Source organism: Puntigrus tetrazona, chromosome 8 (genome assembly GCF_018831695.1).
Source record: "Puntigrus tetrazona isolate hp1 chromosome 8, ASM1883169v1, whole genome shotgun sequence".
Lineage (NCBI taxonomy): Eukaryota > Metazoa > Chordata > Actinopteri > Cypriniformes > Cyprinidae > Puntigrus > Puntigrus tetrazona.
This window is the reverse complement of record NC_056706.1, coordinates 1210531-1236338: the sequence shown is the minus strand read 5'-3', so window position 1 is coordinate 1236338 and position 25808 is coordinate 1210531. Positions and strand designations below refer to the sequence as shown.

The following is a 25808-nucleotide window of genomic DNA, read 5'->3' as shown; positions in this document are numbered from 1 at the left end:
GCACAGCTAATCATGCATAATCTATTGTCATAATCTATCTATTGTACCATGGTCATTTGCCAGCATTTACAAATATTAATAAGGTTTGCAGTGCAACATTTGACTGGAATGGAAAAAAAAAAAAGTTTTTTTGTCAGTTATGGCCCGTTAGTGCTAGCATTCTGCCCGCTTCAAATCAGAGCTGAAATAGTGAGCCTACCTGCATCTGGGCCCTCTTAGGTACTTCTTCAAGATGATCACCTGATCTGGAAATCATCTGCAGTGTACAAATATCTGACAAACGTCTATAAAACGGCAGTTTAACAGATAATCACAAGTCTTCATGTGTAAGAATGATGTGTGTTGTTTGTTAGCATCAATCAGAGCTGTTGAGAACAACACTAAATCATTAAATCAAGAGAAAGATTCATTTTTTTGTCATCACTAGTCAAAAGAATGTGATTAGACTAGTAATCTAATTTTACACATGATACACACAAATTACTGAACAGATGCTTATATAAGATAATAGGTTTCATTTTGCGGATATTCATCTCACAAAACAAAACTATCAAAATAGCTCTTCTAGTTGCACTTGTGTCTATTCAAATCTGATATACATTTTAGATTATTATTATTATTATTATTATTATTATTATTATTAATCTGGCAGCAGCTGACATTAATTTTCAGTCATAGTAATGAAATAAACATAATATGTTGCTAACTCATTTCTATTTAAAGAGTTGGTTTGGGGAGTAGGAAAGCAGGACTCATAGAGCTAAAAGGACATTCATTTATTTTTATACAAAAAGCCACATAGTACATTAAAAATAAAAGCAGGCAGATGCAGGAGACACAGAGAGCTGGTTACGTCTGTTAAAGCATCACAGCGCCGCCTGCATCAAGCTCAGACATGCTTTAAAGTGCTAAAGAACTTCAGCAGGATTCATAAGCTCAGTACCGCACATTACAAACCATTACAGACCCTGTTCAACATGTACAAGAAACAGCTAAACATTTGGTTACAGGCTCCCAAAACACATTCTGTGACATCACACACCTCAAACAAGTGAACGAGTGCATTATTCTTCATCCGATGAAACTAAATAAACCGAAGGTGAACATGTGAAAATAGAGTGAAAATCAATTCATAAAGATGAAGCAAAAACAAACAGAAATAGTGTAACTGATGAAAGATCAGAAGGACACACACGGCACACACATCTCTCAGTATTTCAGTCCACTGATCTTACACACACACACACACACACACTTTTAAAATGATCACAAACATTAAAAGCTCAATCTAGTCTAAAGTGTTCAGAGAACACAAGTCTCCTTTTAATGGGGTCACATTGTTTAAAATGTTTGATTAGTATGAGATTTCGCCGACAACGATATCCACAGAACAACACGCTAATCAGGTAATAACACACGTCCCCAAAAGATGAAGACGAGGACATGTTTCTAAGCAATCCAAGCGCAAGACTAGCACAGCGCAAATACAGAATAAACTACGAGAACATCCTTCGATCAGAGGTAGGTAGAGCCGTCCAATCCCTTTCTAATCATCTGGTTAACGAAGCGGTGAGCCTGCGGTGACTCAGTAAGGCCATGTTAGTCCAGTCGAGATGTTTGCCTCGACGATAATAGTGCATATGTACATTTAAGGTGTTCAGGTCGGTCTCGTTTGATCAGCACCGCTTTGATTAAGCTACATTTCATTGAAGTTTTCAAACTCGATTACAAAAAAACATCTACAATTGGATCTACGTAAGACAGACGATTCATTAGTTTTGTACATGTACTAGGTGCTGCTACAACAACAAAAAACTAATTAGTGCACAATCATGTGTGTTCTTGTGTTCAAATTATACCACTCTGTGTTTGGTGTTCTTAAGCACACTTAGTTAACAGTATCAGTGCACGCTCTTCAGAAAGTGACGTGGTGAGGCTTTGCATTAGATTCAGGTGTATTAAGGTGCCCTGCGTGAACCCTGATGGTGTGAAGCTCGCGGTCGGCTGAAGGCACTCGGCTCTTAAACCAGACTGACGTGTGTATTTGAGCGAACTGTTACAGACACCTCACATGTACGACAGCCTCTTGGCCGTGATGAACTCCTCCAGATGAACCGCTCCGCCGCCCAGGAGCCCGAAAGCAGGGTACATGGTCCCTGAGCAGTCCACCGGCCGCTCGTAGAAGCAGCGCATGCTGTCAGCGTCATAGAAGAAGACTCGGCCGGCGTCGTGATCCAGACAGACACCGATCCTCTGCGGCATGGGCAGGACTCGACTGCCCTGATCCCCGGCGCTGGCCGAGGCCTTGGGGATGAAGAGCCGGCCCATGCCGACGGTCAGCAGCGTGAAGGGCTGAGAAAGCTCGAAGCAGGCGTCCTCGCTGCCGCTGTCGTGACCGCTGTCGTGGTCATACCTGATGAGGAGACACGGGTGACATCAGAGAGATTATTATACGCTTTAATACGGTAAAGACAATTTGACAATGCATTGTTAAAAGTTCTATTAATAGTAAGCTAATAGTCTAATGTTTTTCTGTGGCATCATAGTTGTGCTGGATAATTCACTTTTCTCATACAATCACAGAGGACCTGAAGTTTTTTGTGTGTGTCTCACCGGGGGCTGCTGGTGTCAAGTGTGTGTGTGTGTGTGTGTGTGTGTCTCTCTCTCTCTCACCGGGGGCTGCTGGTGTCAAGTGTGTGTGTGTGTGTGTGTGTGTAGGTGTATGTGTCTCTCTCTCTCTCTCACCAGGGGCTGCTGGAGTCTCGTGGGTGTGTGTGTGTGTGTGTGTGTCTCTCTCTCACTCACCGGGGGCTGCTGGTGTCTCGTGTGTGTGTGTGTGTGTGTGTGTCTCTCTCTCACTCACCGGGGCTGCTGGTGTCTTGTGTGTGTGTGTGTGTGTCTCTCTCTCTCACTCACCGGGGACTACTGGTGTCTCGTGTGTGTGTGTGTGTGTCTCTCTCTCTCACTCACCGGGGGCTGCTGGTGTCTCGTGTGTGTGTGTGTGTGTGTGTCTCTCTCTCTCACTCACCGGGGACTACTGGTGTCTCGTGTGTGTGTGTGTGTGTGTGTCTCTCTCTCTCTCTCACCGGGGGCTGCTGGTGTCTGTGTGTGTGTGTGTGTGTGTCTCTCTCTCTCACCGGGGGACTACTGTGTCTCGTGTGTGTGTGTGTGTGTGTGTCTTCTCTGTGTGTGTGTGTGTGTGTGTGTGTGTGTCTCTCTCTCTCTCTCTCACCTGGGGCTGCTGTGTCCCGTGTGTGTGTGTGTGTGTGTGTGTGTGTGTGTGTCTCTCTCTCTCTCACCGGGGGCTGCTGGTGTCTCGTGTGTGTGTGTGTGTGTGTGTGTGTGTGTGTGTGTGTGTATGTCTCTCTCTCACTCACCGGGGGCTGCTGGTGTCTCGTGGGTTGTGGAACCACTCTGTTAGTTTGGAGTCAGAAGCCACTCCCACTTTGATCAGGTATGACTCGGGCTGCACACGGAAGGCCCAGTAATGGCGCCCGTGAGAGATGCCCGTGTCTCCGATGATGTAGTCGAGGCAGATGTAGCTCCCCGTCTGTACTCGCTCTGCAGCCAAGAGCAGACTCATCCCCGCCACGCTCTCCACCGAGTCTCTGTGCTTGCTCAGCTGAAGCCGCTCCGCGCTGAACCCACACTTATCATTAAACAGAAAGCTGAACACTGAGGAGCGGACACACAGATATCAGCAACATCAGAGGGAAAGGATCATAACACTGAAATAAACCCTGTCCTCAGTAACTCTCTGACAGACTTTTAGAAGTCTGAACTTTTCTTGATAGGTGTTAGGCTGTGAGATCGAGATTTGGGGAAAAATAAAAACCACACTATTGAAATGACGTTCCTGAATCAAGTATGTTCTCCAGCCACCTGCTAGACAGGAAGAAGAAGTGCGTTTCCACTTACAGCGGCGTTTGGGCCATGAAGTGCTGTGAGTGAGTGAGAGAGAGTGTGTTTGTGTGATTACCGGACGCGGGGGGCGTGTTCAGGGTCACCTCGGGGCTGCTGGGGCTGTAGACTCGGTTCCTGCAGCTCTTGACCCTGAAGGCGTAGCTGGACTCTGGGCTCAGGTCAGACAGCACAGTGCTGGAGCCGAACACAGGCTCGCTGGATCTCCACTCCTGCTCCTCAGACCCCAGCCTCCTGAACTCCACCACATGATGATCGGTGGGCAGAGAGTCCTCGGACAGACGCCAGTGGATCAGAGCCTCGTTATAAACCCGGCAGCGAGAGAGATCGATCACAGGAGGCTCGGGAACTGAGACAGAAACCAGCATCAGCTTTACACTCAGGCGTCGTCTTCAAATGTATTTCTCTATAAAACACTACAATACTTTCTACACAAGTATTTTCTATTTCAAAGAAAATATGTGTTTTATTCAACATTTATATATGCAAGTTGACTATGTTTTCATGTATCACTTGATTGTTTTCTGTTTTCTTCTTCATCAGTTATGAATCTTGGTGTGATGTTTGATAGCAATATTTTCTTTGACAAACATGTTTCTAGCATCTGCATAACTGTTTTTCCATCAATAAATAAAGTAAATAAATATATATAATATATATATATATATATATATATATATATATATATATATATATATATATATATATATATATATATATATATATATATATATATATATATATATATATATATATATATACATACTCTTGGTTAGATTACTATAATGCTTTATTGGGTGGTTGTTCTGCACGCTTGATAAACTTCAGCAAGTCCAAAACAGCCAGAGTCCTTACTAGAACTAGGAAGTATGATCATATTAGCCCAGTTCAACCAGAACCAGGAACACACCCCCATAACACACAATATACTCATTACATCATGAGAAGAACGGCATTTAACTAATATTAGTTGCTCTGGCTTGCTCAGTTGGGGACACTTACTTTCTAGTGATTATCATCATTTGATTGCACTGACAAACTGAACTGAGGTAGACAATGGCGTCTCTGAATTCAGTAATGAAATGTCTTTATCTGAAAATTGAGTGTTTAATCTTGTCATTATACATAAACACTCTATTCCCCAATTTGATAGGGTTCAGTGCTTTGACATATGTATTATGCAATATGTATTGTTAAAAGCGCTATATAAATAAAGGTGACTGGACATGTATCAAAATACAATCCTGTTAAACATGCAACAGTGCCATGTTTTGACTTCAACAGCATTCATGTTTGTAATTAATCATAGCCTTTTGAAGTTTAACAATCATATGCGTATCACAGCAACTGTGTTTTTTTTCCTTCTGTTATACTACTTAAGACTTATGACCTTAAACATGATCAAGCCAAATATAAGACTATAAGGAACCGCAGAAACCCTGCTCTAAACACACAAATTACAAAGATATTCTTTAGAAATCAAGCAACAGGCCTTCTGATTATATTACTTCAGAAAACATTCCAAGGAAAGAAGTGAAGCGACAAGGTAGAGATCTAAATCTCACAGCTCACAATCAATTAAAAATGAAACCGACACGAGCAGAATAACAAATACTGTAGAATACTGTAACCTTCCTACAGCTGATCGATGTGCGCTAATGATCTGAATAAAGACTGAGAGCTGCTGTACAGCTGAAACTGAACTGAAGTTTCATTGATTCAGCTATTTCTGTGAAGCAGATCTGACACAGTCTGTTTTATACAGTGCTCTAGAAACACAGCTGGCCGCGTCTCCATGCGTCTGCTGTCTCACAGAGTCCTGCTATTGTTGTTTAAAGCGCTCCATCACAGAGACACACGTGACCCTGAAGACGGGGCCGGTGGTCGCCGTGGAAACAGGGCCCGTCACGGCCAGCCGGTCTGCCAAGAGCCCAGGCACGACGCCCAAATGCTTCTCTGCAAATAACAAGCTATTGATCCAAACAGGAGACCGTGAGACGGCAGCGCCGGGAAATACGGAGTGGAAGAGAATCTGTAGCACTGCGGCAGAAATAAAGCTGATGATGGAAATGCATCCCTGTGTTCTGCCTCATCAATCCCATTACAGCAATCATGATAGAGATTACAGCTGTCTGTAGCATTAGCGCCGATCAATACCTTCCTGGAAGAAAGCCTGCGTTTCTGGGGATGCCATTTAAGCAGGGGAACATGTCTAAAAACATTGCAGTAAAAGGTGCACCGATTCTCCATGCGCTCCCTGAGATCCTTTGCTCACAGCTGAAGGACCAGCGCAGTTCAGCAGAAGAAAACAGCACGGTTCACCTTTAACCCCGTCCTGACTGGCCCTGAGCTTACGCAAGCGTCTCTGGTGTAAGTGGATTACTGCGTTAAAGAGCTTCGCTAGCGGCTCAGTGAAAGAGAGCTCTTTCTCACCGCCGCTGAAGCTCAGCTCCTTCAGTAAGAGCTCCTCTCTGGACGTGTCCAGCACAAACTCTTCGAACGACGCAGTCGCCGCCGGCTGGAACGTCTTCAGAGACTCCGTGGCTTTCTGAATCCTGTCGATAAAAACCAGAGTCAAAACCACATTCAACTGAATGTCAAGAATTACTTACAAGACTGATAAAAAAAAAATCTATCAGAAAATCATAACAATTATACAGTATCAGAAGAGCTCCATTAGTTACACTGGCTTGAGAAAAGAATTATGGAAAAATCCCATAAACGTATTTATGATAAAGACATTTTGTAGTAGCCCATTATTAAAATGATTCAGATATTTCAATTACAGTTGCGATATGGAATGCATTTGCAATATTTTGATATATATGTGGTGCAGCTCTATTTTCAGGCTAGCCAACATTAAGAATTAATTTAGTTCTCTAGGAAGAATCATCTAAATCATCTGATTCAACAACATGATCTATTACGCTGAAGCGGCTTTGAAACGATCCATACAGTATAAATAGGGTGTAACCGAGTCCATCCTGAAGAGCAGCTCGCTGGTAAAGATCATGTGACGTATCAAAAACAATGACTCAGGGTTTGTGGGAAAGTGAACGTCAAAGCAGCTTTAAGGGCTAATAGAGATCAGGATTACAGAGAATGTACCGTGAACCTTGTTTAAATCTAGAAACACAAGCCAGTGGACAAAGACTGGATTAGACACGTGTGTCGAGGCTTGACCGAACCTGACATGCAGCAGTTTGGCCGTCTGGACGAAGCAAGACTGGTCGGTCTCCTTCAGCACCTCCTGAGCGTATCCCACGAGGCCGCTGTTCTCCAGCATGCCCTGGTACTCCTCCACCTGTGCCCGCAGACGGTCCGCCCGCAGACTCCGGCTCTGCTCGATGGAGTGGAGCATCTCGCTGCGGCGCTCCTGAAGAGTCTCCAGCAGACGCTCGAAGTGTTCGTGAGCGCGCCTCTCGGCCAGCTGCCCGTTCTCCTGCGTCCAGAGCAAACACACACACATCTGATCGACACGCTTCTCACGCTCACGACACACACACCACCTCGTGTCCTGTCAATCACGTTCACACACTTTCATCTGTCGTAAAAACAATTCAGATCCGTGTTTTTGTATAAATAACAAGACTTCTGATATTGTGATATTTAAACAAGCAAACCTAGTCCAGATGACAAAAAGTAACTGCATTAATATAATTGCAAATCACAGCATTTGCAACTGCAATTAGTTACATTTTATGAAGTAACAATACGGTAATCCATTACTAATAAAACCATAACATTGTTTGTGAGTATTAATAGAGAGATTAATAGAGAAACCCAACAACCGCTGGATGATGCCATTTGTCATCAGAATAAAAATATCTTCCCACACCAAATAAATCAATACATTCGATATTAAAAATGCATTTACTCCACGCTAAGAGCTCATGGACAAACAGAACATAAAAATGTCATCAATGGCAGTATTAATCACTTCTCTGAATGAACGCTCATTGAGAGAGTATGAATCACACTATTCAACAGAGCGTGTCGTTTCTAAACGTTCTGACCAATCAGGATCAAGCAGGAAGTGAGCTCGTTACCTCCGTGTGACGGATCAGTCCCTCCAGCTCAGAAATCTGAGTCCTCACTTGGTCTTCTTTGCTAATTAAGTAATGGATACTCTTCGATAGCTTCTCCTGTTGACAGAAATGTTAAGGCTATTAGAACACAGTGGAAAAAAAAAAATTGGCCTCCCGCATGATTTCTGGACAGAACCAGACACCTAATACAGCTTTTGTGAGAGCCTCGATCTGGACAGAACATCAAAACATAGAAATGACGGCATTAAGAATGAATGAGTCCCAGCTGGTGTTAGTCGTCTAGTGTGTCTGACTCCTCACGCTCCCTCCCCGGATAAATCCATTCTCCAGAAACACGAGCGCTTGTTTTCGGCTCCGGCATCAATACTTCAAAGGGGTCATGAATTGAGAAAATCGACTTGATCTTATGACCTTTAAGAGGTCATTTGCGCTATAAAAACATGCTTGTGAGTTTCCTGCTAGTCCCAAAATGACTTGTTTTCTTCTGCTTGGAGCATGTCAAAATGTATGACAATATACAGTAAGAAACAAAAAAGAGAATGAGTTGTAATGTAATATTCATTTCATATGCAGAGATGCTGACCAATCACAGCAGAGGACGTTTATACTGAACTCTTAAAGAGACACGGCCATTTAAACAGTTTAAAATAGAGAAATAAAAGCAAGATAGAAAATGGTCATTTATTTCTGAATTATGACTCCTAACAGTCACACAGCTGGGACCACTAGGTATGGGACTGAGTAAAAAAAAACATTTCTGAAAACATTTCAAATGCAAATATTGTTATTTAGAGTTTAGGTTTCTTTTGACAAAATAAATTATTTTTGCGATTGAAAATCAGGGTTATACCAAAACAAGTCTTATGAGGTTAAATAGTTAAAAATGACTGTAAACACGTTTAAAAATAAATCATATTTTGTTGTTTTGACCATTTATGAATTAGAATGTTCTAAATGACATTTTCACTTTAAATATTACATTTTACTCAAACATGACAAATTATAAATTTCTCTTAATTTTCTCCAAAGCTGTAAGGGCATTATGGAAGCCCATTTCTTCCACTGAATAATAATTAAATAAAAAGAAAGTTATTGTCAATTTTTTCTCTTATCCTTATGGTTTCGTCACCTCAGAATTGAATGAAATAAACTCTCAATGTAAACTCTGAGAGAAGTACTCGTGATTAAGGAAAAGTCAGAATTACAGGATATAAACTCACATTTTTAACAAAAAAAAGCAAGTAATCTTGGTGCTACGTTGTTGTCGAAAACATGCTTCCACAGAGCACCTCAGAAAGCGTGTATGAGCTCTTTTGAACACAAACTAACAGGCCCAATGAAGGTTGTTATACGCACCTTGAGGATCTTGTAGGCGCTGCTCATGGATGTAACTTTGTGGTTAGCGTGAGATCCGCCGAGCTTGCACAGATGACACACGGGACGCCGGCACACCTCGCAGTACATGTTGACCTTCTCCATCTCGTGCTCCGGACACATGAGCACCTGGACGCCAGCGTTTGACCGTTAGATCAGAGACAGCAGCTCATACAGCAGAGGTGGATTCGATACGCACCTTGGGTCTGAAGTTGGTGGTGGGTCCCACGTACTCGTGCTGGGCTTTAGGGGTTCCCAAGGGGTGGTTCAGCTTGAAGCACTCGTTGCAGAAGCTGGCCTTGCAGTCCATGCAGCTCTTGGTGGCCTCCTGAGCGGGAGGCTTGCAGACGTTACACATGATGGCCACGGCCGCGCGGGCCGCCTGACGGTAACGCTCCACGATGCTCTCCAGAGTGAAGTTCCTGAAGAGCATGCTGATCCCGCGCTCCCCGAGATCAATGTCATGCTGACAGCCCGGGCACGGGAAGGTGGTGACCCGGGGCGTGACGGAGGAGCGCCTCCATCCCGGAGAAGATATGGACCCTGACGCAGCGACACGGACAGTGGTTAAGATAGTGGCGGGGTGAGCGCACACAGACACACACACAAAAAAAATGAAGCTCTAGTGATCAAAGAAGGTCAGACACACGTGGAGTGACTCAAACTGAACACAGCACAACAGAAGACAGTGATTTGGACACCAGAAACACTAAACCAAAATAAATGACAATTAAAAACTAATTTTAAGCAAAATAACTGAATGACAAACATGTCCAAGATCTTTGACAGCGCTGAAGGAGATCAAGGTCACTCTTTTTAAAGCTGCGGTGTGTTATCTTTGCTCCAACATATCTGATGATATCCTGACAGGTTTCCACAAGGGCTCAAAAAAATAAACTGGTGCATCTCAAAATGTTTCTGAGACTTTCCGAATGCATGTCGATTCTTCTGAAATAGATTCTGAGCAGCAGATGGTGCTGCATGCTTCAGAAACAGCCGTGCTACGCTTCTTCCCAAAACCTTACACACTTGAACCTAAAATAATCATTATCCGTGTTAAAGAGTGTTCACTCTTCAGATTCTTCTTCATCAGCATTTGAGTGTGTGATAAAAACTAGAGAAGAGCATCATGTTAAAATCTACACTCAGAATCCATTCCAGAGAGAGTCGTCATATGTCATGTATTCTCAGATCTTCTGAATACATAACTACTAAACGAATGAGTTCTTTCATGTTGTACTGTATTTAAACTATCAGATACACACAAGCTTATGTTGAAAGCACACATTGGTTACAACAACAGTTATGTCTGAAGGTAAACATCTGGGAAAGAAATCTCACATTTAATGTTATATCTTTGTGACAGCAGTGTAACAGAGTAAACGAAATCTATAAATCCAATTAATTCATTAAATGTAAAAGTAAATAATATCCCTTCACTACATTGCCGAGGGTTCAAAAATCCGAGCAGTTGTCCTTTTTCCAGTTTCATGTGATGCACTGTGGACCCGGTAATACTCCAATTTACGATTTTCACAATATTTCACCTTTAAAACACTGCATACATTTAGAACGCACACCGTTTATTTTTCCTGTTCTAAAGGAACGGTGGCAGGAACTTCTCTGGCTGTGTAAACATTAGCAGAGACGTTAAACTAAACAAGCGTAACCCAACCCTAACCTAGAGTTCCAACTGCAAGCGTGACCTCATTACGGTCAATGCATCCATTATTAATCATTTTACATTGAGTGCTAAGAATGTCAGTGTTTCTCAGTGCTCAAAGAATCTGTTCTAGCAGCGAGGGACAGATGATCACACAGCAGCTTTAAAGCGAGGTGAACCTCTCTCTCCAGATGGTCCAGGTCAGTGTCACGGGCTTCTGCAGGAAAATCATTTCAGGGTGAAAGAAATCACTTCTCAGCAAGCATTGATGATAGAACAGCGTAGAGAAATGCAAACAAACACCAAACAAGAGACAGCAGCACACGGCACAGATGGAAGGAGCGACGCATGCGGACGAGGATGAGCGAGGACGCGGATCTGAGCGAGGCCCGGGTTCAGATCGGGGCATGAGTGACTCAGTATGAGTGGAATAAAGCGTGTACTTAGGCCGTGAGTGTGCTGCGCCGCTCGGGGGGGGGAGGCCGCCGCACGGCATGCTGGGACCTGATGCTGCCGCAATGAGACTCAGTGCAGAGGGGAAAAAAAATACACGCTCAGACCAGAAACAGGCCGATCAGCACAAGAGACGCCCGTCCCTACAAAACCACAGAACCGCAGGGTGACAACGGCTCTCGCACGGATGGGTTTCTCTGAGAGGAGCGTTTGAGTCGGAAGGGTAGAGCGGGTTCACACGCAGCTTATATTCTTGAAAGGAGCCCTGAGCTCGACCGATATACTGGCCATATTTTTATTTTTTCTTTTAAATACTGGCATTGGCCAATCAGTTTTCTTGTTTGGCTGATGTGTTTGAGACAGGACTTTTATTTTGACAGCGTGGATAACGGTAGCACCGGAGTGCTTAAATCCCCCCTCGTTTGCTAACCTTTAGTACCTGCATACAGAGTCAAAAATGTTATATTTTTTCATATTTGTCATCCTTTCCCATCAAAACGCATGCTACGGATGAACGCAGAAAATCAAACCTGATGCAAATTTGTTTATGATTGAGAAAGGTTTTGGAGGCAGTGTGTAAACGTGAGAATCACCCTAATATGTACAGAAGTCTGTCTAATAATCAGATAGAACTGTTAAACTAAGGGATTAAAATTTATTTTTTTTAAATAACGTCTGCTTTTATTAGTAATGGAAAGACAAACATTAGTATTGTACTCTCAATTGTAAGTCGCTTTGGATAAAAGCGTCTGCAAAATGACTAAATGTAAATGTAAATGTAGTATTTAGCAAATATGCATTTATATCATTTAAACAAATCTCACGAACCTTGCAAACTTATTTGGATCCGGTTGTGGGATTTGTGTGTGTGTGTGTGTGTGTGTGTGTGTGTGTGTGTGTGTGTGTGTGTGCGCGCTGCTTGATCTTTCAGTGCTAATAGAGTGCTTTAAACTAGTGATTTATTATGATTTTAGTGAAGTTATGATGCACTTTATGTATTTTCACACTGTCATATTAATATAAGGTCCACTGTGCTGTATGTAAAATGAGTGCCTCCTTGGCTTTATCTGAAAATATGATTTACAAATGTACACAAATACTGAGCGCTCTGGTTACAGTGTTACTTGTTTAATTATCTTTTTTTTTTTAAATATTAATTTATTTGTGAAAAATAAAATCTAAAGTTTAAGCATGTTTATTTTACAATTTTTTTTTAATTCATCTGCAAATGATTTCAAATTTCTTAAATATAATTGAAAATAAATACAACTATGTCGGCCACCCTGCTTACGAAGAGATCAGCATCGGCTTTAAAAAACACAATATTGTTCAACCACTAATCGTGAGCCCTGAAGTTTATTACGTGACAAGACATTCTTTACACAGCCTAGTGCTAACGTTTATTGAGTTAAGAAAAACGTCTCAATATTGTCTCTGCATGAGACGCTGTGGGATTCCTGCGTTCCTCCACAGCAACATTAAACACTCGTTCTCAGTCCAGAGATCTGATCGACGCGGCTTCACCACAGTTTTAAAGGGACACTTCACCCAAAAACTAACATCTGCTGTAATTTTACTCACCCTCAGGCCATCCAAGATGCAGGCCGCTCTTTTTCTTCAGCAGAGTTTTAGCTGAAACCTTCTTTCTGATTCATAACGTGCAAGTCAATGAAAAAAAGCATATCAAGAAACAGAAAGGAACCCTCGTGGCTCCTGATGATATAATAACTTCAGTCTGTGCAAGACATGTTTATGACATTATTACTCATAATCCAGAGCCTCAGGCAAATGTGTAAATCTGATCCATTAACAGGTTCTTTTAGTTAATTCACTTCAGTAAACTGAACTGGTTCAATTAGTTCACATAATCACACGGTGACATTGTGGAAACACAATTATGTTATTAAAACAGCCAATTATAATAATTGTGAAACGTGGATGACTTGAGAGATATTAAGTCTTGTTTTGTAAAAACTTAGAACAAGCAAAACTATCTGCCAATGAGGCCAAACGATTCTTCTTCTTGCACTACTGGCAGATGTTTTTGGCAGCACTGAAAAGAACCAGTTCAAAAGAACGATTCATTCGTGAATCAGACATCACTCCAGGTTCTGGATTACTGGTAATACTGCTGTAAAAAGACAGATTGTTTTGAGTCATAAAACCTTCAGATCTCTTCATGTGTATTAATTCTGTGTTGCCTGATAATACTTTTTTTACTCTCAAAGAGAGAGTTGCACTTTGCTGCAAGCAGACTTGCATCTGATGAAATCAAGCATCATCTTTACTGTTCTACTGAAAAAGCAAAGTCACCTATATCTTGGATGCCTTGAGAGTTAGTAAATCAACAGAAAATGTTAATTTCTTTACATCCATGTCTTTAAGCAGCAGCGGCATCTTGTCATGGTTCGTTCCTCTTTTTCTTTTTTTTACGCAAAGCGTTGTGCGCGAGAAGAGAGCGCGAGTGTAAAGGGTTCTAGAGACACAGTACTCACTACGGCTAATTAAATTACGTAACCCACATCTACCTCTCCCTCCAAACGACCTCCTCAGCGAGGCTGCAGGCAACAGAGAGAAAAGTGAAACAAGACTAACAATGGTTAAACGTGAACAGAAGTGGAGTGAAACCTGATTCACAACCAATGACTGTACACACATGAAAACAGCATCACATTTCTTGGGGGAAAAACTGCAATGAAAGCCAACAATATAAAAGAAGAGATGAAGAAAGACACTAAAACAGCAGTGACCAAAACCTCAATCATTCCTGCAGTAATAAACCCTGACCCTAAACATTAACTCAAGGAACTGAATCTGCTGTTGATCTCGTCCAAAGACATAAACAAAACCTGAAATAATGTGGTTTTATAAATAAAATGCTATGGTATGCTAGGTTTTCTGCAAGTTAAATGTAAGAGTTGAGACCTATTTAAGACAAAAATTTGAATATGAAAATAACTTGTACTAACTTGTTTTGATCACGGTTCTTCTTCTTGTTTTGCAGTGCAATAAGTTTACATTTACTTAAAACAGCAAAATGACTTATGATGCAAACTTTTGTCTTACGTTTATCCAAATTAAGTGACTTTATGATCAATTTTAAGACGAGAACAAATACCTGCCAGTGGGTTCAGAAAAAGAAACAACCTTTTGATTGTAATATACATTGCTAATAACTTCATTTGGACAATTTTAAAGGTGATATCCCTATTTTGATTTTCTTTTTCACATACAATAGTTGTATCGAATATCGTCCTATCCTAACAAACCACACATTGATGGAAGGATTATTCATTCAGCTTTCGTGTTTTATGTAACGTGTAAGATCTCCTGCTTACCTGATCGCACCAGGCGGTCCAGCTTCTCCATGCTGGGGGACGGGACTCTGGCGCGAGGGCTGCCGGGGTTGGAGCTCTCGGAGCCGGCGTCGGTGCTCAGGGAGTCGTCGTGGTTGGGCATCAGCAGCTCTCGGACGCAGCGGTGGCACACACTGTGCTGGCAGGGCAGGATCAGCGGCTGCGTGAAGAGCTCCTTGCAGATGGGGCAGATCAGCTCCCGCTCGATGCTCTTCATCGGCACCTGTCGAGCAAAAACACAGCTTCAGCGGAAAGACCTGCAGAGAAAGAAAAGCTCGGCGTCGGGATTCCGCTCGCGCGCGTTTGGGGAAGTCGCGTCTATTGTTCACTTTCTGTTCCGAGCGTCAGAACTTCGTTAAACTCTGTCGCAAATACTAACGGACGTCTACAAGGCAAGTTTTATAAAAGAAATAAATAATTTATGTAAATGAATTCTAAACAACAGGTTCAACTTTCCCTCCGCAAACAACAGCGGCTCGGTCCAGGAGGAGACCCGGATTCGAACCGGATCCTCGGACTCACCAGCAGCGAACTTCTTCTGGACATCGTGCGCCGAGTGAAGGACGAACTCCTCGATCCGGATTCAACTTCGATTCGACGCAAATGAGAGAGATTCTCGCAGACCGGGAATGAATCAAACCACGAGACGCGAACGCTACCAGCCGGGTGTGGGCGGAGTCACCGGCCGTCTCTATAGCAACCCCGCAGCGAAACTATTTAGTAGTTAAATAAGGGGCGTGGCCAGCGACAGATCGCTACATTATACATGAGGCAGAGCGCTATTTATAAGAAAGATCGGCATCCAAGACGCGTTAAAGCTTTCTTTCTATGTTATTTATTTTTAGATACATGCATAAACGTTGCTTTGCTTGTAATATCACTTCTTTGTATCTAATTTAGATTTATGTTGTAGTTATATTTTCGACACCTTGGTATTAATTAATGAAAATAAATAAATAATGCACATCCAAGACGAGGCCAAAAGCTTTCACAGCACGCGCCAGAAAAATGAGCTCTTGATCTTTATTTTTCCATTTAACTCCAGCGCTCTCTGTTCTAATTCTATTTAATCTATTTGTTGACTTGATCCTCCTTCTCTGTACGTCTTCTAGCTGCTTGTTTATATATATATATATATATATATATATATATATATATATATATATATATATATATATATATATATATATACATATACATTTTTATATACATATATATATAGACTTGTACTGTATTAGGTTAACCGACATTGCATTTGGATGTTGATGTTGATGTTGATGTTGGTGTTGGTGTTGGTGTTGGTGTTGGTTGGTGTTGGTGTTGGTGTTGGTGTTGGTGGTGTTGGTGTCTAAATGTCTAAATGTGGAAAAGGTAAGGTGTAGCAGTGACGTCATTCGACCGGGAATCTGACAGCAGCGGATGAACGAGCGATTAATTGTCCGTGACACCGACAGTCTGCTGAGAAACGCAGTCATAAAGCACCGACATCTTAATAAAAGGACCGATCCCATCCTCGCAGCTCGTTTGAGATCAGCGGCATCTTAAGATGATCAGAAGATGAAGCTCACCTCGCCTCTCTCAAGGCGCTCCACGATACTCGCGAACTCCGACATCTCCGAGTCAGACATCCTGATGAAGACGATGATGAGGATGAGGATGATGAAGATGAAGTTGATGGTCTGATTATCCTCGTACGGGCATCATTCGCTCGCTCAGAGATCCAGAGGGAGAATTCATTCAACTCGAGCACCGTCTTGAAGACGCGAGGCTCCGCCCACTCGCCCGCTCCGTGGGCGTGGCCTCGCTGACTGGCAGCTCTTTGTGTAGATCGATCAGGACACACACACACACACACACACACACACACACACACACACACACACACAGATGCTCATCACAGCACATTCACTGACAGAGCCGAGCACTTCTGAGAGCAGCAGTACACACAATCAGATCAGATGATGAATATAATTACTGCACAAGTCTAACAGATGTAACCCAGAAAAGGCTGGAGGACAGGTTTATCTCATTAAATATCACAAACAAGACTTCATTACACATGTGGGTCATTCAGGTTTTCTCTGAACAAATGTACTTTATTCTGTGGTGTCAGTCTAGCAGCAGATCTTCAGATCCTTCGAGTAAAACCCAGAAACAGCACAAATATTCACTGCCTTTGCCCTTTTTATATGAATTATTCATCCGTTTTTTTTCCTCCTGCAATCAGATGTTTGACGCATGGCATCCAGCAGTGTTTCCAGCCATCTTGAACTGTTTGATGTGTTAAAGGTTTGACATTCAATCCAAAGCACCTTTGACCCATAATTCATCGTGATTCTGTATATTCTGTAATGTACAACCACAGACAGAACGGCTGAAGAGAAGCGGTGTCTCTGAAATATCTCCCTTTATTCTATTCTAGTAGAATAAAAAAAATTAAAAAGAAAAAGTTTTATTCAGGCATTTTCATTTTAGTGGTTATTTCTATGTACTGTATAATGAAATAATTTTTGTACACAAGCAAAAAAAAAATGTAGGCAGCAGGCAAGACTTATTAACAAGTAGTATTAGTAAGAATATATACATAACTGATTATATAATCAGAGTATATACATAACTGTATATGAGTGTGTGTGTATCTCCCTCTCTCTATACACACACACACACATTTTTTGTGGTCTTAAGATGACTCTAAAAATGCTATTTAAATCTCAGACATGTTGAAAACTCAATTCCTTTATTTAACCTTTATTAAATACATATGTCTCAGCAGCAGCGTCTTAATTGCTTATTTCTCAGACATGATAAAAGCTCTTCATTTATTGACACTCGCAGTCCATCGCTTCAGCACTTCAACTTTACATCATAATAAAATACGAGCAGTGTGACTGTCACTTCTACACTTGATATTACAGTATAGAAAAAATAATTTCATTATTTGATCCTTGAAACACATTCAAGTGTCTTCAGTGAAGATGCTGTGTGTTTAGAGACACTGAAACATCTGAAAGACATCTGAGGCACATTCAAGAGAGGACGATGATTTCACAGAAAGAATAAGAAACAGAAATATATATAAAGCATAAAACAGAAAAAACAGTGCATAATAGTCCAGGATCAGCTCGTCTGTGCGCGAGTTCCTCGGTCTGTAAGGCAGAAACTAATGATCAAACACTGACTCTCGAAGCGTATTAATGGAGACGTCACGAGCTCTTCTGCCTCCAGGATCCATGCAGCTGCCGCAGACTCTCAAACGCTCGCTCGCTGATGTTCAGAGCCGGATGAACCTTCCTCAGCTCCGCTTCTCCCATCAGAGACAGACCGCAGAGACCGAAGTACGTGTGGAGAGGATCTGACAGAAACACAAGAGACATCAACAGAGGAAAGAAACAACAAATCACTGCATTCCTATTAGAGCAAAGATCATGTTGCATTAACATTATTCTACCGTAAATATCAAAACTTATCAGAACTTTAAAGATGACTTTCTACATATTTTTGCTCCCTCAGATTCCAGATTGTTGTATCTCAGACAGATCTAGACATCAGACATCAATGGAACGATTATTTATTCATCTTTCAAATGATGCATTAATCTCAATCTCTGGAAAAATGACCCGTATGACTCCAAGGTTACATATTATTTTACTTGTTACTTTCTGGCAACAGTAACTAGTTTCACTACTAGTTACATGACTTTTCCTTCACGCCTCACAGAAGTTGCATATCTTACCCAGAAAATTACTTTGCGAAATGTTACTAACAATATATTTCTGCATCACACCCACTTTTTTCTCTTACACTCACAGATACTGTGTCTTTAAGAGCTCATGAATTATTCAGAACCCTGTGATGTCATCAGCGTCTCTCCTGCAGGACACACCTTGTTTTCAATGGATAAGTGAGATGCTTTGCTTCAATAACCGCTATTAGTCATAAATAACTAGAACTAGATTAAAGTGCAGCCGTGTGTTTTTTAATTATGGCAGTAGATTAAAGTGAGTTCACTCAAGATACTCTCACTTTCTTCACAGGAGCACTGACGTTTAACAGTAACTTCAAATACATCTATTAATAAAGGGTTTCACTTTTGAAGTCATAACTTATTATTGATGTCATTTTTAAAATAATTGAGAGGAACTCCTGCTGAAACACTCATGATCTTAACACCCATCCACTCCCAGTGAAGCACACTAATCACATTATTAAGTAATTAAGCAAACAAAACTAAATCGTTGGCAGCTCTTTTTGAGAGTAATTAAAAATGTTTCTTGAGCAGTACATCAGCATATTATTATGATTTCTGAAGATCTTGTGATGCTGAAGACTGGGGTAATGATGCTGAAAATCACAGACATGAACTACACTTTAACACACATCCACACAAAAAAACAGCTGTTTTATATTTGAATAATAGTAAAAATATATATGAACTGTTTTTGATCAAATAAATGCATCCCTGGAGGGCAGAACAGACTTCATAAAAAAAGAAAATGTCAGACTTTTAAAGGTCAGTGTATATATTGTTTTTGTATGACTTTAACAGGTTTTTTTATATATATATCCTTAATTTCAAGATATCAAGAAAATCCCTCTGGAAAATGCTTCTGGATACAAAACTGCAAGAAAAGTGAGCTGATGACCAATCAGAGATGAATATTCATATAGACATCAGCACTCACTAGTGCCCTTCAGACTCGGTCCTGTCTTAATAAAACCAGTACACACACATGTATATTAGGATCTAGTCTTCCTTGCCCTGAATGTTTCTTGAATGCTTCTGTATCACCGCTATACAAACATAAAACCAGGAGCATTTATCTGGACTATTTCTAGAAGCGTGTATGTTTGGGAGGCGTCTCACTCTTTTGTGTCTCTACACAAAGCTCTGGCCGGTGTTTTGAGGTCATCGGGTGTCAGGAAACACGTCAGATCCTTCAGAAACACACACCGAGGGCCGCTGGCTCGGGTTACCCTGCGGTTTCGACTCACAGACACACACAAAAGCTCCTGAACGCGGCTGTAATCGTACCTGGGTGACTGTCGGGCCATTTAGCGAAGCCGCCCACCAGCCGGTCCTGAGTGGACAGAATATAGCTGCGGTTCTTCTGGAAGTTTGTGTACTGGAACACGTCTAAGAGCTGCGGGACACGAGCACATGTTAGTCCTGAGCCGTCTCAGACCTTCAGTGAACACAAATCTAGTGTGTACTAGACATCTGATCACTAACCACTACATTATCAATATTATTCATCAAAATCGTCTCGTATAAACACTTTTGAATCAAGATGCATTTCCTTCACAAGTAAAATTATTTCAAATATTGAAGTCTTCTTTTCTAAAAAATAATTGTTACTTTTTTGTTTAAAACAAGCAAAACAAGCTAATTCGAAGGTTGAACAATTTTTTTTTTAAAGAAATTCTTTATTATTATTATTATTTTATTTTTTTACAGAAAACAAGCCATAATATCTCCAGTCATATTACTCGTCCAGTAAATGCATCTTGTTCAGATATTTCTACTAGAAAAGCGTGACTCTTGCAGGCTGCCCCCGGCTCAGGGTTCGAGACGCACCTGGAGCGTGGCTCCGACCCAGAAGGAGTAGCAGGTGTCCACAGGTTTGTTGGGCCGGCCGTGGAAACCGTTCTGCTGTCGGAGGATGCACCAGCGCCGGATCCGCTTCAGCTCTCGCTCGCTGAACACCTCCTGCAGCTTTCCCATCATGCACAGAGACGCCACGGCACAGAAGGTGGACCCGCCTGAGCACACACAGAGCCATCTTCTTCATCATCATCATCATCATCATCAGCTGTAACGACTCCAGAGAGACGAGAGAGGAGCGTCTGACTCACCGTGAGACTCCAGTCCAGATCCCTGACCGATCCCGCTGTCATACGACTGAACAAAACACAGCATCATCATCATCATCATCATCATCATCAACAACAATACACCTCTTTAATGAGAACAATTAGACAGAAGCCATCATCCTGGCACCGTTTCCTCTCACTCGTGGCGTTCAGACCTGTCTGACTCGCCTCGGTCTCTCCACTGATGTCTGGTTTGTTACGATCAGATAATATCTGAGATAAAAAACTATTAGCAAATCTGATGGAGCAAAAATATTGAGAAAATCACCTTCAAAGTTGTTCTAATGAAGTTCTTAGCTATGAATATCACCAGTTTTGATATATTTACGATAGGAAAAGTACTAAATATCTTCATGGAACATGATCTTTACTTAATATCCTGATGATAAAAGAGAAATGCATAACTGTGACCCATACAGTGTACTGTTGTCTATTTCTGTGCTCCAGGAATATATTTTTGTGTTCTTCAGAAGTGAGTCGGTCACGTTTGAATGACATGATTCCTGTCTGAAGCATCTCTCTAAACACAGCGTGTGTGTGACGAGCGTCAGCTGAGGACGACAGCTCTGTGTTTATTCTCTGAATCAGAGAGGATCCTCTCTCGTCACCGAGGCTGTTTTTAGCGCTGTGTGAAAGAGCTGAGGATTAGAGATCTGCTCGCCTCCGCTCGACCTTTGACCCTTTGACCCTGGAGGGTGGGAATAACTCTGAGCTGCGTGAATCCATGCTGGTAATGAACGTGGTTGTGCGCAGCTCGCGGCTCAATGTGAAATCATGCACCTGCTCATTACAGAACCGGCTTGATTTCATCATTATCCCTAGTTTTTAGTTTAGCTGCGGAAAAGGGACTGTTAAAATGTATTAGTCTTTGAATCATTCCTTCAAAAACACTGATCCATCTAGTAATGAAAAACTGAATCATTCCATTCATAAATTCCCTGAGATTTAGTTTGGTCGTCTAATATTTTTTTCTTCAGAAATGTGAGAACTATAAAAAACCTTTTTTCATGGTATTCCTTAAGCAATTAAACATGTTTGATATCTAAATGTTTTAATTTTTTTAACCACATTGGAATCGAAACTGCTAAGAATCAGAGTTGATCAAATTGAAACGATACCTAACCCTAGAAAGGAATTATATTTCCAAGTAGTTTAAAATAGCAAATCAATTAAATATGCAATAAAAATGTCACAATATACTAGTTTTAGACTCACGGTGCTCCTCCGGATGTAATCGATGGCTCTCTGCCGGTCCATCCCTGACCAGTCGTCCAGCATGAAGCAGATGCAGGCGGCGCAGTACACAAACCTCATATCATTCTCACTGCCTTCAGGAACAGCGTAGAAACTGTGGAGAGACAGAGCCGAGCGTGAGAGATGACCCCTGCAGCGGAGGACAGGAGAGAGGAGAGCGTCTGACCCACCTGCCGTCCTCCAGCTGCAGCGCCCGGAGTCCACTCAGACAGGCGTCTCGACAGACCCGGCTCAGATCATCACCCAGGATCAGCAGACACGCCAGTCCCGTGTAGGTCATGGCCACGTGGCCGCTGTCGTACGGGTGAGGGGCCCCGGGGCCCTGCGGAGAGACAGGCACACACATCACATACTGTACAGCTCGACTCGAGCAGTTTAACTTCTATTTGTCTTTCAACAGATTTCCTTTACTTTATAAATCACCTTACAATAAACAACAGCTTAATGAATATCTCTAAAAATCTCACAAACAATATAAACTTTTATCTTGTTTATTAGAACTAATATCTAAACATCCTTAAATCCAGATACATTTACTGGAGATGCAGAATGAAGATGAACAGAAACAAGATCAAAATGAAGGGCACTTATGATGAAAACAAAAACAATATCAACCTAATTTAAAAGGTTTTTATCCAACGCTGACAGATATTTATTCTTGTTTTAATCAAAGACTTCATTTTGATCTTTTCTCAGAACACTTAATTATTTTACAGAAAATAATATCTTTAGTAATTTTACTTAAGAGTAAATACTTTCATTTTGTAAATACTAAAAAAAGAAACACTGCGGGTCAGTGCTGCCCTCTGCTGCCGACCAAACACACGACAGTGACCTCACACACACACACACAGAGAGAAAACACACACACACACACACACAGAGAGAAAACACACACACACACACACACACACACACACACACAGACACACACACACACACACACACACACACAGACACAGAGACACACACACACACACACACACACACAGAGAACACACACACACACACACACACACACACACACACACACACACACACACACACACAGAGAGAACACACACACACACACACACACACACAGAGACACACACACACAGAGAACACACACACACACAGAGAACACACACACACACAAAGAACACACACACACACACAGAACACACACACACACACACACACACACACACACACACAGAACACACACACACACAGAACACACACACACACACAGAACACACACACACACACACACACACACACACACACACACACACACACAGACACACACACACACACACACACACACACACACACACACACACACACACACACACACACACCTTGAGCTGTTGTACACACACATGTGTGAGGATCACACACACACACTGAGATTAGATTCTGTTCATGAAGAGAAGAGAAACAGAGGCTGCAGACTCAGAAGAAACACTGATCTTCACACACTGACCTCTCAGACACTCACCGTCTTCAGTCGGAAGAACCTGCAGAGAATAAATCCACTGATGGCTGTGAGGAACGTCCAGAAAAGAGAACATCCAGACCAGAGATTAGATTCTGTTCATGAAGAGAAGAGAAACAGAGGCTGCAGACTCAGAAGAAACACTGATCTTCACACACTGACCTCTCAGACACTCACCGCTCTTCAGTCACACACAGAGAACCTGCACAGAATAAATCCACTCGATTACTGAGAGAGAGAAAGAACACACACACACACACACACACAGAGAACACACACACAGAGCATCAGACATCCAGACACAGAGAGAGAGAGAGACACACACACAGCCACAGAGAGACACACACACACACACACACACACACACACACAGAGAGAGAGAGAGAACACACACACACACACACAGAGAACACACACACACACAGAGAACACACAGAGAGAGAGAGAGAAAGAGACACACACACACACACACACACACACACACAGAGAGACACACACACACACACACACACACACACACACACACACACACACAGAGAGAGAGACACACACACACACAGAGAGAGAGAGAGAGAGAGACACACACACACACAGAGAGAGAGACACACACACACACACACACACACACACACACACACACAGAGAGAGAGAGAGAGAGAGAGAGAGAGAGAGAGAGAGAGAGAGAGAGGGAGACACACACACACACACAGAGAGAGAGAACACACACACACACACACACACACACACAGAGAACACACACACACACAGAGAGAGAGAGAGAGAGAGAGAGAGAGAGAGAGAGAGAGAGAGAGAGAGAGAACACACACACACACAGAGACACACACACACACACACACACACACACACACACACACAGAGAGAGAGAGAGAGAGAGAGAGAGAGAGAGAGAGACACACACACACACACACACACACACACACAGAGAGAACACACACAGAGACACAGAATTATAATTAGTTGTATTAACTAAAGTGGGTCAATTTTTGTGATGAATAACCAAGACTACAATAATAAAGTCATTTTTATTCTCGTGATAACAGACACTGATAATAACAGGTACATTTTTTCTTGAAACTGAATATCATTACAGTCACCATTATTATTATTGCTGAAGTTATTTTTATCATTAATAAGTCAAATATAGCAGGTATGATCTTTAAGGTCAGTAACATCCCAGTCAGACGGCAGTGTTTATGTGGTGAAGAACAGTGTTTAATCTCTATAAACACTTCATTAAGTATCAAAATACTCTAAAAAGCGTAGATCTTGTCATACAGCAGCTTTAAATATTCTTCTGGGTTTTTTTGTTTTTAGTTAAAAATAAGGAGACAGATTTCAGCAATACTTAGTCAACCGAGAGGGTGGGACTGAATCCGTGGAGGGCGTGGCCTAAACGAGCAAAGGCAAACGGAGAGGGCGGGATCGTTTCCCGATGGGCGTGGCCTGTCTCTACGCTCGCTGTAAACACTGACTGGAGAATATTATACCAAGAATACAGGGATCACATCATGACGATAAACACGCTTTAATTCACGTTACGACAGCCTCGTTTCTCCTTCAAATAACTGAAGCGGATGCGTTTACACACAAAGCTTTGACTGTAGTGTGTGTGTGTGTGTGTGTGTGTGTGTTTCCCGCCGCTCTCGGTGCTCGGTTACCTGCTGGTCTCATACGGCGCGTATCTCTCGGGAAGCACGTGCAGACAGCGCTGGAAGAAACGCACGTGCCGCTCGCGCAGAAAATCCTCCTGCTCCTGGTCAAAATCCGCCATCATCGCTCAGGAGAAACACGGTCCAGGCTCCGCTTCCGCTTCCGCTGCACAAACACGCGGCAAAATAAGAGTCCCACACGACCGTGCGCGCCGCCGCTGCTCTGACTCTCACTTCTTAATGAATTACAGACAGACGTGATGTAGCGAGGCGCTTTTAACCATCGAAGCTTTTAACACAATAGTATCGGAAAAATACTAATTACTCGAAGCTTTTCCTAACGGTTTATGCTGTGGCCACCTAGCGGTCATAAAGAGGAACAGCATCCGCTGTGCTCCATTACAGCTGCTGGTCCACATCTGGATCCGAAAATGAGTCTTTTTATATTATACTGTTACAAATAACGGTCGTTGTCAAAGTCATTGTTTATAAGTGAGTCTTAATAAGTGAATAAATGAATAAATTCATAGATTAAACCTGCAGTCTGTCTAAACCTGCCTCAGTCATTAGACATTATGATATTACATTTCTTCATTTTTGTGCCTATGTTATATTTTGGTATCTGGGGCAGCGATAAAGAAAAAAATCATCAGACCCAGTCTGTAACAGTTCATTAAGAGTCTAGAGACACTGAAGAGAGCACGAAGAGCAGAAAAT

General features: G+C 42.1%; 2 protein-coding genes across 6 annotated transcripts; both read right to left on the bottom strand.

Annotated features, from left to right (window-relative positions):
* Window positions 1-761: 761 nt before the first annotated feature.
* trim36 (tripartite motif containing 36) lies at window positions 762-16615 on the bottom strand. 5 transcript variants are annotated; one of them, XM_043247718.1, is made up of 11 exons: window positions 16385-16615; window positions 14799-15039; window positions 11451-11531; window positions 9544-9887; window positions 9327-9473; window positions 7971-8066; window positions 7110-7363; window positions 6355-6476; window positions 3980-4270; window positions 3378-3675; window positions 762-2413 (listed from the first exon to the last, which is right to left on the bottom strand). In XM_043247718.1, the coding sequence occupies exons 1-11, from the start codon at window positions 16442-16444 to the stop codon at window positions 2068-2070; spliced, it is 2280 nt and encodes a 759-aa protein (XP_043103653.1). In that variant the 5' UTR covers window positions 16445-16615; the 3' UTR covers window positions 762-2067. The 5 variants fall into 5 exon arrangements, with proteins under 5 accessions (XP_043103653.1, XP_043103657.1, XP_043103654.1 ...); XM_043247722.1 differs by lacking the exon at window positions 11451-11531 and adding an exon at window positions 13989-14018 and having other exon boundaries at window positions 16385-16614; XM_043247719.1 differs by lacking the exon at window positions 16385-16615 and adding an exon at window positions 15339-15507.
* A 919-nt stretch (window positions 16616-17534) lies between these two features.
* pggt1b (protein geranylgeranyltransferase type I, beta subunit) lies at window positions 17535-25260 on the bottom strand. Its single transcript, XM_043247332.1, has 9 exons — window positions 25101-25260; window positions 23425-23443; window positions 23331-23342; window positions 22112-22323; window positions 21903-22035; window positions 20670-20715; window positions 20392-20576; window positions 19849-19957; window positions 17535-18168 (listed from the first exon to the last, which is right to left on the bottom strand). The coding sequence occupies exons 1-9, from the start codon at window positions 25214-25216 to the stop codon at window positions 18020-18022; spliced, it is 981 nt and encodes a 326-aa protein (XP_043103267.1). The 5' UTR covers window positions 25217-25260; the 3' UTR covers window positions 17535-18019.
* Window positions 25261-25808: the final 548 nt, after the last annotated feature.